Here is a 15,988-nt window from a genome sequence, read left to right as displayed (position 1 = left end):
AATAAGAAGGAGGGATTGACACAGGAATGTATCTGTAAATTAAGGCTTCTGTTATTCTTGATATATCCGTTTCTTTTTTTTCCTCTAGCAGTGTATTTTAGTTACCATTGACGTAAAAATTTATATTGTGTATCATGAAGCATTAGGTATTAAACTTATTCAGTCAATGTAAAATAAGAGAAAACTTTCATATTGTTGCTTTTGGGTCTTCCATTGTTTTCTTTTAAAGTCAATGGAATTCTTTTCATGGTTTTGAGTATGGTTTGGATCAGGCAGTTTCCTACCTAGCATTATATAATGAGACTATACGATCAGTTTAGCCCACCGAATGGGCATTGATCTCTGAGCAGAATCTCTGTTTCTGGGGAAAATGTTGGTGAACGTACAGTAAACATGTTGGAACTGAAAAATGAAGTTCAGCTTCTACTGTTTTATAGACTAACTTTGTGCAGAATGTCATCAGATGAGGAGAAAAGCACAAGTCCAGTTTTGCCAAAAGACTCTGTTCGGGGCAGTTCTGTTTCTTCAGATTTTCAGGTAGGAAAGAGGCAACCTCATTTGGTTCACTGTCATGGCATTTTATTTGGCAAAGGATAATTATGAGGAAAACTAACAAAACTTGCATCTTTTTTATGTTTTACGTGTACAGGAAAAATGTTAGTAAAAAGAAGTAAATTAGACAAAAAAAAATCTGAGATTAAAGTATCCTCACTTGATTCCCTTTTGTGCATTTCACAACAAATTTCAATTTTTGTGACAATTCTTACCTAAACTTAAGAGGTTGATCAATGACAGCTACAAGTAAAATAGTAGTTTTCTTACCTTTTTTTTTTCTGGTGTTTTTTTATGTGTGTTAAGTCTTATCAAGAAGCATAAATTTGACACAGTAGTATAGAAACCCATTATTTCTGAGGGATGAAGTGTAACTATGTGTTAGGCTTCTTACATGATGTTGTAAGAACTGAATTTTTTTTAATGGATTTGTTTCCTTTGGAAGAGGATTGTGGACAAGTTAATCTCAGAAAGGAAATGCTATTTTTTTTCTGCATCAAATATGCCAAGATATGCTGGAACTATAATGGTGGGGGTTTTTCCTTTTCTGTGCTCTACATTCTTTTAGGAGGATGCAAAGATACTAGATAAAAACTTTGTCCTATTCTTTTGAAAGCAGCATATTTCCATCCTTTGATAATTGGTTATTCCTATTTAAGTAGTGGGTGGTTTTTTTTTCTTTGATAGGATTCTGTCCAAAACAGGCTCCTTGTGACAAAAATAAGTTTTGCTAGTTGCCCTGTAGAAATGCATCTTCACTTTTGTTACCTGGTGGAATGGACATGTACAGCAGAAGCATTGTTAAATTAAGGGGTTTTTTTTCTTCATGTGGATTGACTTTGTCCCTTTTAAACTACCTGTTTATGGGCGATTCATTTCTGCAGTTCGCATGCTTCTCTTTTTGTGGTCATATCTCATGGATAAGTTTTCTTAATCTTTGTTCAGCAATAGTAATTAATCTGCGTTTCCAGTGCCTTTTGTAGTTGGAAAACAGGATGAAGGCATTGTGTGACAAATTTTGAAAGACCAGAATTTTCTTTTATGATCTGGTTGATTATCAAGGAGGTTTTAAGGCCACCTTGTAGAGAATGATAACATAAACTAATATTAATGAATGACTGCTTTGCAACTGAGAACACGTGTAGAATAGAATAGTTCCAGTTGGAAGGGACATACAACGATCATCTAGTCCAACTGCCTGACCAATTCAGGGCTGACCAAAAGTTAAAGCATGTTATCAAGGGCACTGTCCAAATGCCTCTTAAACACTGACAGGCTTGGGGCATCGACCACCTCTCTAGGAAGCCTGTTCCAGCGTTTGAACACCCTCTCGGTAAATAAATGCTTCCTAATGTCCAGCTTGAACCTCCCCTGGTGCAGCTTTGAACCATTCCCACGCGTCCTGTCACTGGATACCAGGGAGAAGAGCTCAGCACCTCCCTCTCCATTTCCCCTCCTCAGGAAGCTGTAGAGAGCAATGAGGTCGCCCCTCTGCCTCCTTTTCTCCAAACTAGACAAACCCAAAGTCCTTAGCTGCTCCTCATACGAGTCTATTACTGTTGAAAAAGAAGAATACTGGGGTCGCAGCTGAGCAATAGGAATATTGACAGGAAAGTACTCTACTCCTTTTAGATAATTTTGAAGGGCCTTTTTTGTTTTGTTTTGTTTGTGCCTTTCTGATAATTTGATGCTTTTAAATAGAGGCCAGATTATTACCTTTTCCTTCTAAAAAGAATCCGCTGCCTCTTAGAGAATTTCCATTTACTTATAATGGAGTTCTGCAAGACTTTGTCCATTCAATCCATTCTTTTCATGTTGTTAGTAACCTTGACTGTAATCCTAAGGACAAATTCTATGCAGCATCTGTAGATTTCTATAATGGTTTAAGAAGGAAGAAAAAAACCGCAAACCTCTGAATGCTCTTGTGCCCTTTGCTCGTTGCAACGCTAATTTATTTACTTCTACAAAACCAAGGTGGTATGCATTAAATGATCAAAACTCCTCTGACCTTCAGGCCTTAGAACTATATTCCTATAGTTTTATGCTCTAACAGAATTTTTGTAGTTGACATAACTGCTTGAAAGTTTTGTTTAAAGTGGAACAAAGACAGTAAGTAAACCAAAGATACAGTGTTAATTTTATTTTACTATGTTTTTATTTGAAATGTATTGGTCAATATTGCATTCCAATGGCAGTGTCCTTGTTATGGAATATTTAAGATTGAGATAATAGACTTAATCACTTAATGTTTCCATTTCTCTGTCTTACATATTCTTATTGCAGTCTCCAGGATTATTCTTTTTGTGTCTAAGTTTCTAGTTACACTTAGGATACTGTGTTTTTTTTATATTTGCTTTCAACTTCATTCCAACAGTGTTGTAAATATTGTAATTTGTAAGTGTTTATTTCCAGATTTTTCACTGAATGCTGTCTATTGACACTTTCTGTTGGTGAATAAGAGTGTGTGTTCTTGCACATAGTGGATTCTTTGGGCTTTAATAAGAGTGTTAGAACTTGAAAGACTAGGTAAATTTCCTGCCATAACTTGATATGTGTATTTTGAGTGCTCAGGATGTCTATAAGTAAGACAGACTGTGTGCTAGTGATTAAATTGGGTAACTCTAAATGAGCCATCTGCTTGCACCTGACGTCTTACTTACTATGTCCCTTAAATTGCATAAGGTACTCATGGAAGAAGCTGGATCAGCTCTGACTGAAAACCAACTTGTTTTGGGGGGGAGAATTAGTTTTAAGTTGCTACACGAACTCTTTGAAGAAGACAGAGAAGTAATCTAATGTATTCTGCATGATCATTTAATTTAGATGAGTTAAGCTAAAGACTAATATATTGGCTTTTTTACTCTGCTGAAATTTTGCTGCAGGGGATTTTGTATAGATCCGTGTAGTTTCTGGTAGAATAACTCATCTGAAGATACCTGTTTTCTTCTTCTGAAATCTGATAAAATCATATCTGATTTCTTTAGAAAGATATGGAAAAATCGGTAACTTGTTGATTCGCAACTAACTATACCTTTTACATGGAATGTGATACTTCCTTTTGCTTATAAAAAAGATACACTATGTATTCGTTTGTAATTATATAGCTTCACATACATTTATTTAGCCTTTTAATTTTAACATGATAGGCTATAAGATGGGAAATGGAAATTTGAAAGGAAACTAGAATTCAGCTAAAATGTACAAAACATAGCTTCTTAAAATGTTCTCCAATTAGTTGAAACCCACATAAATGTAAGGGTTACACTGAAAGTTTTAAAACATTATCTTTTTCAGATGGTAGTGGTACCTTTAACTGAGTGTTTCCACCCTAACTTTCCCCAGCTTGAGGAGGAAAATAATTTCTCAATTCACAACTGGTTTCTGAGATTTGACCTCATTAGGATACTGAACAGAATTAGTACGATAGTATTAAGTGAAGAAGAAATGACTGCTAGTAGCCTGGTTTAGTACTTTCCAACTGGCGTTTTTTTCCAAATGTTTAATTTGTGGCTTTGATCGGTTTCAGCACTTAACTGCTACTGGAACTTTTTCAATTAATTACTGGATTGTATGTTTAAGTTATAATACAGATTGTTCACAGTTTCACATTGAACTCTAAATACTTTCATTCTGAAAATCTGTTGAACTAGGAGATTTAAAAAAAATGTTAAGTTAATTGAATTACTTTGGTATATAGTATAATGCTACATACCAGTTAGATTGGTTTGTAACTTTTTAACAGGAGAGCTTTTATATTAGTTATATATACACATTCCTTATACCTATGTAATTTTAAAAATGCATAATATAAGGTAAGAATAGTTATATCTAATCTAAAGAAAATACTGGATAATAAAATGTCTTTTGATGCTTGGCTTTAGAACTCCTACCAAAGAAATTGTAATGTTATAGAATGTGAAACGTGACTGTGTTCAGTAGCATCTTTGTCATGGCTATAAAAATATGTTGGGGTTTTTTTTGCAGTAATAGTAATGCTTAGAAATAGTATCGGGTGATTAATAGCTTACATGATCTGGAACTTTTTTTTTAGTTAATGTTTTTGTTTAAGGTGCCTATTATAGTATCCAATTCTGGCATCTAGCAAAGTCTTTCTGTGTAACTATTACAGTGCATCTAGTTGTAATTGGAATGAACATGAAACAAAAGAAAGATAAGTTATTACAATCATGGTAGGAAAACAGCTCGCTTTTGCAACTTGAAGGGAAATCCTCTTAGTTTTCACCATAATAAAAATAATAAAAAGCCTCTCAAAATTATCGAAAACTGTTTCCACTCCTTCCTACATATACCTAGTTTTTAGAAATGTAACTGTAGTTTTGTAATTATTCTACATCACTTTGTGACAGGATGAATATGAAGAGCTGCTTCGTTATGCTGTAGTGACTCCGAAGTTTGAACAGTGTGTCTCGAAGTGGTCAGAATCTGCTTCAGAACTGAGAGCAGGTGGCAGATTTTCAAGTGTAACAGATGATGCCATTCACCGTAAGACTCCAGGTAGTATATGCAAAGCAATGCATTGAGCTTACAAGAACAATGATAGAACTTTTTTGACATAAGTTTTCTAATAGCTTCTATTTGAAAAATATGCATAGCTCATATATCGTATGTTTCCATTTTGTACAACAAGGAATTTAGGAAGGCATATTCACTGAAGGGTTCTCTCTCTGGTGTCACTTTCAGATAATAGTATTGATGTGCTGACCATTCTCAGTGTTTTGTGATGCAGATGTTTAAAGTGGTTGGTGTAATAATGCAAAAATGGGTGCCCTTACTTACTTCATCGAAATGTGACAGGTCACAAGTGGTTTTGCTCATACCTGTGCTGCCATGATAAATGAATATTTAAAATGTGATTATTTGGACGTAAGAGTAACCTTAAAAGGGCTTTGTGTAATGACAAATCATGTCACTACATGAATGTCATTCTTGCTCTTTCAGTTCAATCACTAGTTTTACTTTATTGCTTGGTATTTAGGACTGTATAAACTTAGTGTCTTGTGATGCATTAGTAACACTGGTATTTATGGTTATATGTTGTTTGCTTTTGTCACTAGCATTTAGATTGAGGAAGCTCTGTTAATTTTGCTTCAGAAGAAATAGTAAACAATCATACCTGCATTATTTCTTTACTAGGGAATTTAGCTTAATCAGGAAGAACTTCTATTCTTTAGCATGCTATTTCATGATAAAAATATTTACCTACAGCTTTCTCTTCATTCTTTTTTTTGTGTCCCTTGAGGATGGGTTTATCTCTCCTATTTAGAGGAGCATGGGGTGCAAAATGTGTAGATAATTTTACTACTAGAGACTAAGCAGCCTTGAAGTGCTGTGTAAATCTGGTGCTAATCATCATCTTGGAGTAAATGTTGTTCACAGCTAGTGTATACAAGAACTCTTGGCCTTGCTGATCAGAGCTAAATAACTCTCTGCTAGCAGGAACTTACCAGTGTGATTGCAAAGGGCAATGCAGGCACTGAAAGTTTTTTATTTCATATTAGAAGAAGAACCATGAGTAAAAATAAATCTTATCTTCTTAAATTGTATGTTGTTTTCAGTGGAATATAAACCAGTCTTAGTTAGCTGTCAATTACTGTTTAGTTAACTCATGTTAATACAATATAATAAAAAATTATCTAGAAACAGGTTCTTAAAATAAGGGATGTGATTAAAGTGAGGGTGGTAGTATTGGTTATGCTCTGTATCATTCCACAATGAATCTGTGCAGTGGAGTTTAGGTACGTTCAGACACCCAAGCCAATACCTCTCTTTCCAGTATGCCATAAGGAGAAATGTTTTATCATTTTTATAAACTAATGGAGAATCTTAGTCCTTAAGCACATCATATCTGTAACTTCTCCTCATGCAGAATAGTGTGGTGGTTCTTCTGAATATCAGACTGCCGTAGGAAATGTAGAAGGCATGATTTTGGGTTCATTGAAAGCATGAGAATCGAGATTCGGAGAGAGAGAATATTCTGTAATGGAAGTAGATCTGGAATTAGAATGTGAATAATGTTAGAAAAACTTCAGCCAACAGAAAAGTTTCAAGTGCAGCCTTTGCATTTTTATTTTTACATATTGAAGGTTATTAACTTGATCCAGTGTAGTTATGTCCTGTGTGGGAATTTTACCAAGTTGCATAAGAAATCAGATCAACAGAAGCTGCTGGTATTTTGTACTATGGCAATTATTCTTGAACAGTCAAACATTGTAGAAAAAATCCCACTATAGTAAGAGGTATTCCTGCAACTCCTAGAATAACAGCAGTTGCTTGGGGTTTAAAAAATTATGATACAAATTGTTGTGACTAGGGGAATAAAAACATCCTCATGCTATATCAGGTAGAGGTGTCAAAAATTGCAGTCTGATAGATTCAACTAAAGGTAACGTTTATACTATCTGTGATTTCCACAGCCAAAGAACATTCTGTTCTGTGGCTACTGTCAAGACTCCAATACTCTCTGACAAGGTTCCTTTAGATACTGCACACGAGGAGGGTTTAGTCTTCTAATACCAGTTTACTCGTCTGAAGATACTTGCTGTTACATGGGATCTTGGTTTAGCAGGGTAATAGAGCAGTACGCTGAAACTGCAATGCAAGCACATGTCATGGTCCATTTGGATCTCTCAAATCTACAGGTCGGCATACTCTGTAAATCAAACTTTATTTTCTGAGCTCAATAGGAAAGAAGACAAAAACATCAAACGAGGACTCAATCCTCTTTGTACAGACTAGTCCAACATGTGAATTCACTAATTCATCCTTTAATTCATGAGGTTTTTAACTCACAAGTTCTCCAATTCATAACTCGCAACTCATAGCTCACACCCCAATGAGCAAAATAGTTGCCTAACTGACAGAGAGGGTGCTCATCCTTCATTCCTCCATCATGGTGCAGACCTCTTCTGTATCACACTGGGAAGCACGAAAGCCTCAGCAGTCTGGCTGCTGTTGGATACATTTCAAAAGCTTTTTGGGTAAGCTGACATATTTATACCTTCCAGCTTGAAAGTTTGGTCTATACTATTTCTATAAATTAGTGGATTCTGAAGGAACTGCCAGACAATCAGTGTGCAAGGATTGTGGCTGCAGGAGACTGCAAGCTGCAGGTGATAACAGCTGCATAATGACCCTTAGCCCTTCTGTCCATCATATTCTGCCTACATGCTGCTTTTGCCTTGACCTAATTGTTGTCCCGCAAGCAGGGTCCGGTACCTGGTGTGCAATAAGCCCATCTTACACCCAAAGCTGAGATATTTATTTAGCTCATGTTTGCGCAAAGGTGTATGCTAGGTGGTAATTCCACAAAGCTAGCACACCACACAAGAACTACAGCGTATTTATATTGTTACATGGTTAGTAAAAGCCTGCCTAAATTCATGCTCATTGATTAGTTATTTTCAAATTAGCCTTGCTTGCTATGGAAATTAGCACACATGCTCCTTGCAGGTGGGGGCGGCAAGTCTTTCCAGTGTTTTGAGTCAGTGGTCACGATCTCCCCCTGCCGCCTTTACCTTTCCCCTAGTTACCGCAGTTTCTTGCTGACTTCTTGGTTTTTTGGCAGTCATCTAGCCTCTGACACCTTCGAGGGCGCGATGTTCCCCTTCTATCAGTCTTCTAGTTCTTCTTCAAGGGCATAGTCGTTGTAAGGCATGCATTGTTTATACAAGGTAATCAGGCTAGTACAATGAAGACTACACTCTAGGATAGGTATTAACCCAAACATGTGGCTACATAATGGCACTACTCCCAGGATACACCAGGCCTTGGCATGAACTGTGTGTTAGCCAAAACCTGAGCAGGACTTGGTGAACAGTCACAGCATGGTAGAGTAGCTGTAATGTACAGTTACATCACAGTACAAATGTGATTCCTGTTACTGGTCTCTATACACTAACCATCATGACACTGGGTGTCCCCAGTTGCTGGGAAGGACTATGTGGGTTAAAGCTGTTGAAGATGATCTTAAGTTTTACTGAATCTTTAGGTTATGAAATAATCAACTATAAGAACATTTTGATTTTAATAAGTTAGCCCTTATGGTAGCGTTATGTATAGGTTGCTGTGTTACTTATTATTTGCGGCTGGGTTTATGTATAGGTTGCTGTGTTACTTCTTATTTGAGGCTGTGTTGCTTGAAGTCCCTATTCTCTATTCTCTGGACTCTCTAAACCATAACCAGAGCCTCTAGGTTCTATTGTTTAGGGGATGAATTATTTGACAGCCTGGCAAGGTAGATATCTAGTTGGCCAACTTGGCAACAGAACCTACTTTTAAGGTGTCCTGAAGTGAACTGCCTTCATTATAATACTAAAAAACACACCCACAGGTCAAGAAGACCCTTGCCCAGGTGAAGACCCTTCCCCCGCGCAAGCGTAGTAACAGAAGAGAATGACATAACCGATATTAAAATTATATGTAAATCACTAACCAATCATTGTAACTGGGAGTGTACTACCTTATAATTTTTGTGTATGAATGTAACGGTGATCTAGCCATAGGTGTGCTTGATTTGTGGAAATTCCACCTTGCACCCGGCGCCGTAATAAACAATGCCTGCTTTCTAAAACTCCAAAATTGAGTCTTAGAGAGTTCTTTATCTGCCGATTTACGGTAACAAAGCCAGCTCAAGCCTGTTCCTCTGTTGAAAGTTCATTTTGCTGGTTGCTCAGTTTTTATACTGTGTTGGGTTGAGCCAACACTTCCCACATGCCTGTCTGGTTAGCATAGGAATGCATTTGCACTTCTTGATTAACTGAGGCCACTTAGACAACCAGTTGATCCACTCAACTGATACAGCCGTTTATGAAAAACGAAGGCCACCCTCTGCCCCTCCCCGTGTTGAGATAAGTTCAGCTTTATTTACAACAGCTGTGGTCACTCCCTGTATTCTTCACCAAGCTTCATGACATGGTGCTTTTCTCCTCTGAATCTTCTTCCATTGTAGCAGGCTGTTGATCAGTCACACTAGCAGATTGCCAGGATTCAAATACACTTGCAAAATTCTTGAATTGTAGAGCAGTTCAGGTCAGCTGCTGGAAGTGTTTCTCAGCCTGAGAAGTTGTTTTTAAAAGGGGAGTAGAAAATTTCAAAACCCAGCTATGTGGAATTATATTGTGGAGCAAATCCCAGTTCAGGTCTTGTTCCCAGTGCCCTCTCTGCTTAGAGTTTTGTCTCCCAGTTTGAGTGGAACATTGTTTTGTAAGGGAATATTTGTGATGTGTGATACTGCTGTTGATAAGAAAAGAAGATCAGAATCAGAACACTAGACTTGTGCTTTTTTTTTGGTAGATGACTGTATACTCCATTTTTTATCATCTTTGTCTGAAGAGAAGATTTTAGCCAACACTGCCTGGTGTCTCTCATTTCACCTCTCACAGAGTTAATGCTCTTACTTTTTTTTTTTTTTCCCTGGGGCCAAACATGTAGCCTATGAAGTCTTTGTTCCTTTTTACTGCCTAAAGGTGTGCAATAGAAGTGAGAGGAGAAATTTCCATTCCCTTGATTGCTTCTCTTGAAATATTTGAATAGAGTTATCTTTTAATATGCTTGGTATTTCCAAATAAGAAGAGTCATTTGCAAACTGTAGTTAATTGTCATGGAACAGGGGAAAGAAATGCTCTTATACTTGATAGTGATCAAAATTTTGCATTGCAGTTTTATGTATTGCTCATTACAAGGAACCGCATATTCCCCTCAGTTATAGAGACTCAGATGTTTATTATCTTTGCAAAGGGCAGCACCTTGCAAAATACAACTTGTCTTTTATTTTCAAAATGAAAAAAATGATTAAAAACAGTAAAGAAGGTGCTCTTTCTCTTCTCAGAGACTGAGGCAAGAAGAACATTTACACGGCCCCATCATGCTTCTGTTAACTACACACTATAAGTAAACTTCTGGTGCTTTGCTGCTTTCTCAAAACATAGGTTTGCTGTTCAAAATGTCACTAAGTCCTGTCAGTCTAGCAAAGAGATATCTTATATCTCCTCGAGACAGAGCTTGAAACAATCTAGTTGTAAAAAGGAAGGTTATTTCAACTTTTAAAAAAGGATCTGACCAAAATCTGCCCAACTCTTCTGTATAACCTCTAGTAGTGACCGAGGGTGATTGCATATTTGAGTGGTGTTTGCCACAGTGTTAATGGCCTCAGAATACCTTTTCTTTTTTCCTGATACTAATAACAAGACTTTGGATGAACCATGAGAAAGTAGTTAAGTTCAATACTATGCCTCTGATATGATCAGATAAATCAGATCAGCAGGTTGTTTCTGAAGGACAGTTAATTTTTTTGTTTAGCTCCATTCTTTTGGCATTGCTACGTGTTCATGCTAAAAATCAGGCTCTTTGACTTTTGTTCTTTCCCTGTCCTGCTCTAATGCTGTTGCTGTGTTAAAATAATAATAAATTATTAGGGTAGTGTTCTATAACTTTGTAAAACAAAATGCATGTCTGTGCTGGGTATAGGGTTAATACATAAAAGTTTGCTCTTCTGCAGAGCTTCTCAAGCTTGCAGTGTTTTCTCCATGTGATACTGGTATTAAGACCAACAGAGTTTCTGGTGCCACGTGATGCCTTCTGAAATGAAGTTCTGTTTGTGGAGTATTCTTTGGTCTGGCATTTTGACTTTCTCCTCAGGTTTTTGAAACTGAAGTGAATGTTTCCACTGTGACTGTAGAAGTCTAATTACTGGTAATGTCTATTTGTTGCAGTAAATTTAATGATACATAATATCTTCAGTAAAAGCTTCCAGTCAAATAAGAAAAGTAATTGCAATAAAACATGCTGTACTATTCAATTCAATGTCCAAATGCTTTTAAACTTTGAAACCTAAAACTTAATTTCCTGTTCTTCTTACCAGTTTAGTTGATTAAATTTGAAAATGACTAAGACTGGAACAGTAAATTATTTGTAGCAAAGATGTGTAATGATGACTCATCCAAACAGTGGGAAAATTCCTTCTCTTCAGGCTACCAGATCTCAGTATTGGTCCATTAAACTTCTGAGAAAATTTTTTTTAAATCTATACAAATAGTTTTGCAAATTGCTACCCTCAGTTTGGGCCACTGATAGCAGATCATGTGTGAGAACAGTCTGTCAGAGCTTATTTACTTAATAAAAGCAGAAAAAGTTAGATACTAGAGGAACACAGGAAAAAAACCAAAACGGTGGTATTGGGGTAACAGACATCTGGAAAAACCAGCTAATTTCATTACCTCTACTATAAACAAGAATACGGTCTAGGAATTTGTCAGAGTAAATGCGTGTGGGGATTATTTAATGAAGTACATTTTTATGCTTTATCATATCCAAATGGTTCCATGTCCTTGGTACCTTAGTGCACTGTACTTAATGGCATCATGTAGAGAGCATTAGGAATAAGAATGAACTTAATATGCATACAACTAGAAAATTATGGCAATACTGGAAGGCCAAGATAAATTACATGAGATGATGATATAAGCAGTAGATTCAGTGAGGGATACATCCTATAGTAAAGGAGAAAAGTAGAAGCTGAGTTAGGATAATCTGTACATAGGGAGGATTAAGGGGAGGGGACTGATGAACTTCTAATACTACAATCTTGGACTATGGCAGTTGTCAGTCTAGCTTAATATCCTGTTTTTATTGGTTACATTTTGTTCTGTTTTTTTCTCTGTAAATATCTTGCAAACTGTGCTGTGTAAGTTGGATATCTTTGTAATCCAAGCAAATAATAAAAGTTTTAAAAATAAAAACAAACCTTTACGCATTTTGCAGCAATGTCACAATTGAAGGAAGAACGCAGTGACATGCAGGAATGGGAACAGGTAGTAAAGGACAGAACTGGGAATACTTGACAATAGTAACACTGCCAAATGTTTTCTATTGTGAAAGGCCGGCCAGATTCTTCATCAGTGAAATTAGATGTATTTCAAGTAGTCTTGGTCATTTGAAGTAGTCTGAGTCATCTGTCTAGCATGTCATATTTTCTGGAGATCTTTACAAGCAACAGATATTCAAATTCTGCCATTAGCTAAGCAATGCTTCTCTCATTTGCAGGAGAAACAATGACATAAAGCTCGAGCCTGATCTTAATATACTGGTGTGATTTGGAATAATCTATTTATGGTCTTCTGCTTATGTGATGGGGTAGGGAATTTAGTCTAGAGAAATGATGTGTTAGATGGGGCTTCTTTAGCTCAAGCTGATATTTATTTTATGACGTGTAGTTGTATATGACCTTGGGAGAAACACCAAAAAGCAGTTGTAACTGCCTCTGTATCACAGTTCTTCCTTATTTCCTTCATGCTTTGGAGAATGAGTGTGGTAGTTGCAATTCAACCTACTTGATGGGGGGAGTATTAGCCAGACAGCTCTTCTCACTTCCTTTGGACAAGAGAACTAACAGGTAACAGGACCTTTTACAGTAACTGTAAAAGAATGTCAACCATCAGGCTCGGCTTTGAATAAAATAGAAACATACATTTTCAGCGTCCACTGAAAATACTGCTTTGTGACAAACAGTTAAGCTTATCTCTGCATGCTTGTACCAAAAAACAGTACCCATCCACTGTGTGAAACCAATTGTACAGACAATATTTGTCTTCAGAAATGAAGACTAAAATGTTGGAGGCTTCCTCTCTCCATTTATGAAAGAAGGAGAGTATTCTTTTGAAGTTGTCCTGATTGTTATTAATACCAGGAATCTGCTAATCCCTCTTCTTTCCAAATTTTTTATTCACCTGTCAACACGAGTAACAAATTTTCTGTAAGGAGTAACTAAATATGAAGCAATATTTAATTTCCTCTGTTTACTTCAGTATTAAATTCTTAGCTCATTTTTTTTTCTTCCCATCTGTTGGAACTCAAACGCATACCTATTAGCTTCTGGGCATGGCTTAATTTTTATTGCAGTGGTAGTTAGCCACATCACCTGAAAGTGAGGCCTTACTGTATAAGGCATTATATAAATTCATAGTAGATATTTCCTTTCTCAAAGAGTTTAAAATCTAATTAGATGAGCAAATTAAAGGCTGTAAGGAAAATGGATGCAGGTACATACCAACATTGAAATATACCCACAGGTTGTGTTGCGAATGCACAAGGGAAGACCGCTGGCCTCAGGAGTTTACAGTCTCATTAAGGAAAATGGCAAAAGTTTTTAGATTTTTGACTCGAGATGTTAACCGACAAGAAGTCTTTACTGAGAGAGATGCTTTTTGTTTCTGGCAACGCTATTTTTTTGGTACTTGGTGTGAGCATCCTCTTTTAACATGAAATGACATTAAAAGATTCTGTGCTTTAAGGGAGCGATAGTTTTGATTTGACTACTGTTACAATATGACTGTTGGTTGAAATATACTTGTATCTTAGAGGCATATATTTGAATTGCTTGGTTTGTTTTACATGGGGAAAGGAGGTTTCTGATGGCATAAATGTTTTGAGGTTTTTTTGATGCCTGGCTTCTGACTTTCATCTAGAATGCAGACCAGTTAGCCTTTCCAGAGTATCAATCTTTATTCTCTGTTTCGTTTTCAGTCTTCATATCTGTGAAGGAGCCTTCTGAGGCCGATATGGAAAGACTTTGCCCTGTTCTTTCAGAAGAGACTTCTTCACAAGGGTCCACACGTGGTCCAAGAGAAATCAGTGAAACTGTAGTGACTGAATTAACTTTACCCGATGAAAAAGTAACTCAAATAGAAAACATACTTGATCTCTGGAGTGGAAGTCTTAAGGTATTTATTTTGTATGGAATCCTTAAAAATCATATACAGGTGTCAGTGTGTTGTAGAATAAGTGAGAGTGCAGGAAAAGCTGCAGTGTGATTGCACTGGGAAATAGTGGTTTTCTTATTGACTGTTGTTGTTGCATATTGCATATAAGCACTAGAATATCTTGTTTCAAGAACTTTGGAATAACTTTCTCCATTAGGGATGTTCAGTTATTATCATTCAATAGTTCATTATGTCTGGTAATATTTATAGATATAAACAGCCTATGTAATGAAGGCATCACTGTAAATATTCGTGTCTCCTTAATTGCTAAGTGTTTTAAGATTAAAAGGTCAGGGAGAAGGGAATAATTTTACTAATTGCAGTACTGCCATCCCTTTAACTTTTCAGACGAATGTTCTGACTGAATTGAAAAAATGGAAGCTCAGTTTGATTGAACACCACAAGCTTCAAATGAGACAAGAAAAAGAAAAACACACTGCACATGTGAGACAATTGAGCAATGAGATGGAAAACCTGAAGGAGTTGCTACATACTTATGAAATCTCTATTGGCAGAAAAGATGAGGTAGTAGTTCAATTTCATAATTCAACAGTTCCTCTCTTTTTAAAAATATCCACACTGAATTCTTGGGTCTGTCTCTTTTGAATGACAAAATTCTTCTTGCAGCAAGTAACATAGAGAAGTAATAATATATTTAGACTGCATAGTAGAAAAAGAATCATTGTTGCTAATGTTATCCATACTAACAATGGAAATTTAACGTGTTGTATGCACATATTTTGCATTGTTTGCTTCTTAAACCTAGGGTCTATTGTTCCTTATTTGTTTCACACAAGGTCACACTGGCTTAAATGAGCCTGTTAGCTCTTACACTTTAAAAGCCTTTAATTTTTCAATGATTGGATTGGCTTTCTTGAATTTTAAATGACCATCAGTCTCCTAAATGTTAAAGAGTCTCTATTCTAGGATTCTTAGGAATTGTACATTTGAACAAATTCTTAGGTTTGTACATTTGAGGTCCCTGAGTTATGGTTTTCTGCTATCAACAATATCAACAAGTTCAAAATTAACTAGAATTGTGGAAATGGGTGTAAATTTTGACAGCCCTGCAATCACATAATGTGATTGAATCCTCTTATTGCTATCCTGAATTTTTAACCTTTTACTTGAAAACACTTGATGGATTTTGGGTTTTTAATGCCTATTTACCTTTTTTTTTTAAAAATGCCCATTCAGGGAGTGAAAATATGGAGGAAGATGTTCTGTGTCCATTTGGAAAACAGTCTAATCTTACAGACCAAACAAATATAAATGTCGTAACATTACAAGAACAGGATTAGTATAATATCAGTAAGGCCTTTGACACCGTCTCCCACAGCATTCTCCTAGAGAAGCTGGCGGCTCACAGCTTAGACAGGTGGACTCTGCGCTGGGTCAAAAACTGGCTGGACGGCCGGGCCCAGAGAGTTGTGGTGAATGGAGTTCAATCCAGTTGGCGGCCGGTCACGAGCGGTGTTCCCCAGGGCTCCGTATTGGGGCCAGTTCTGTTCAATATCTTTATCAATGATCTGGATGAGGGGATCGAGTGCACCCTCAGTAAGTTTGCAGACAACACCAAGTTGGGCGGCAGTGTTGATCTGCTCGAGGGTAGGAAGGCTCTGCAGAGGGACCTGGGCAGGCTGGATCGATGGGCCAAGGCC

General features: G+C 36.7%; 1 protein-coding gene across 1 annotated transcript in view; it reads left to right on the top strand.

Moving 5' to 3' along the window:
• Positions 1–393: 393 nt before the first annotated feature.
• The window catches only part of POC5 (POC5 centriolar protein), a 27,545-nt gene continuing 11,950 nt past the window's right edge, over positions 394–15,988 (top strand). The window contains exons 1-4 of the mRNA XM_009327311.1: positions 394–537; positions 4,920–5,067; positions 14,092–14,288; positions 14,676–14,852. Of these exons, the coding sequence (XP_009325586.1) occupies positions 394–537; positions 4,920–5,067; positions 14,092–14,288; positions 14,676–14,852 (666 nt within the window). The remainder of the gene's footprint in view (positions 538–4,919; positions 5,068–14,091; positions 14,289–14,675; positions 14,853–15,988) is intronic.

This window comes from Pygoscelis adeliae, unplaced genomic scaffold (assembly GCF_000699105.1).
Source record: "Pygoscelis adeliae isolate BGI_AS28 unplaced genomic scaffold, ASM69910v1 Scaffold26, whole genome shotgun sequence".
Classification (NCBI taxonomy): Eukaryota; Metazoa; Chordata; class Aves; order Sphenisciformes; family Spheniscidae; genus Pygoscelis; species Pygoscelis adeliae.
This window is presented reverse-complemented; position numbering and strand designations above follow the sequence as displayed.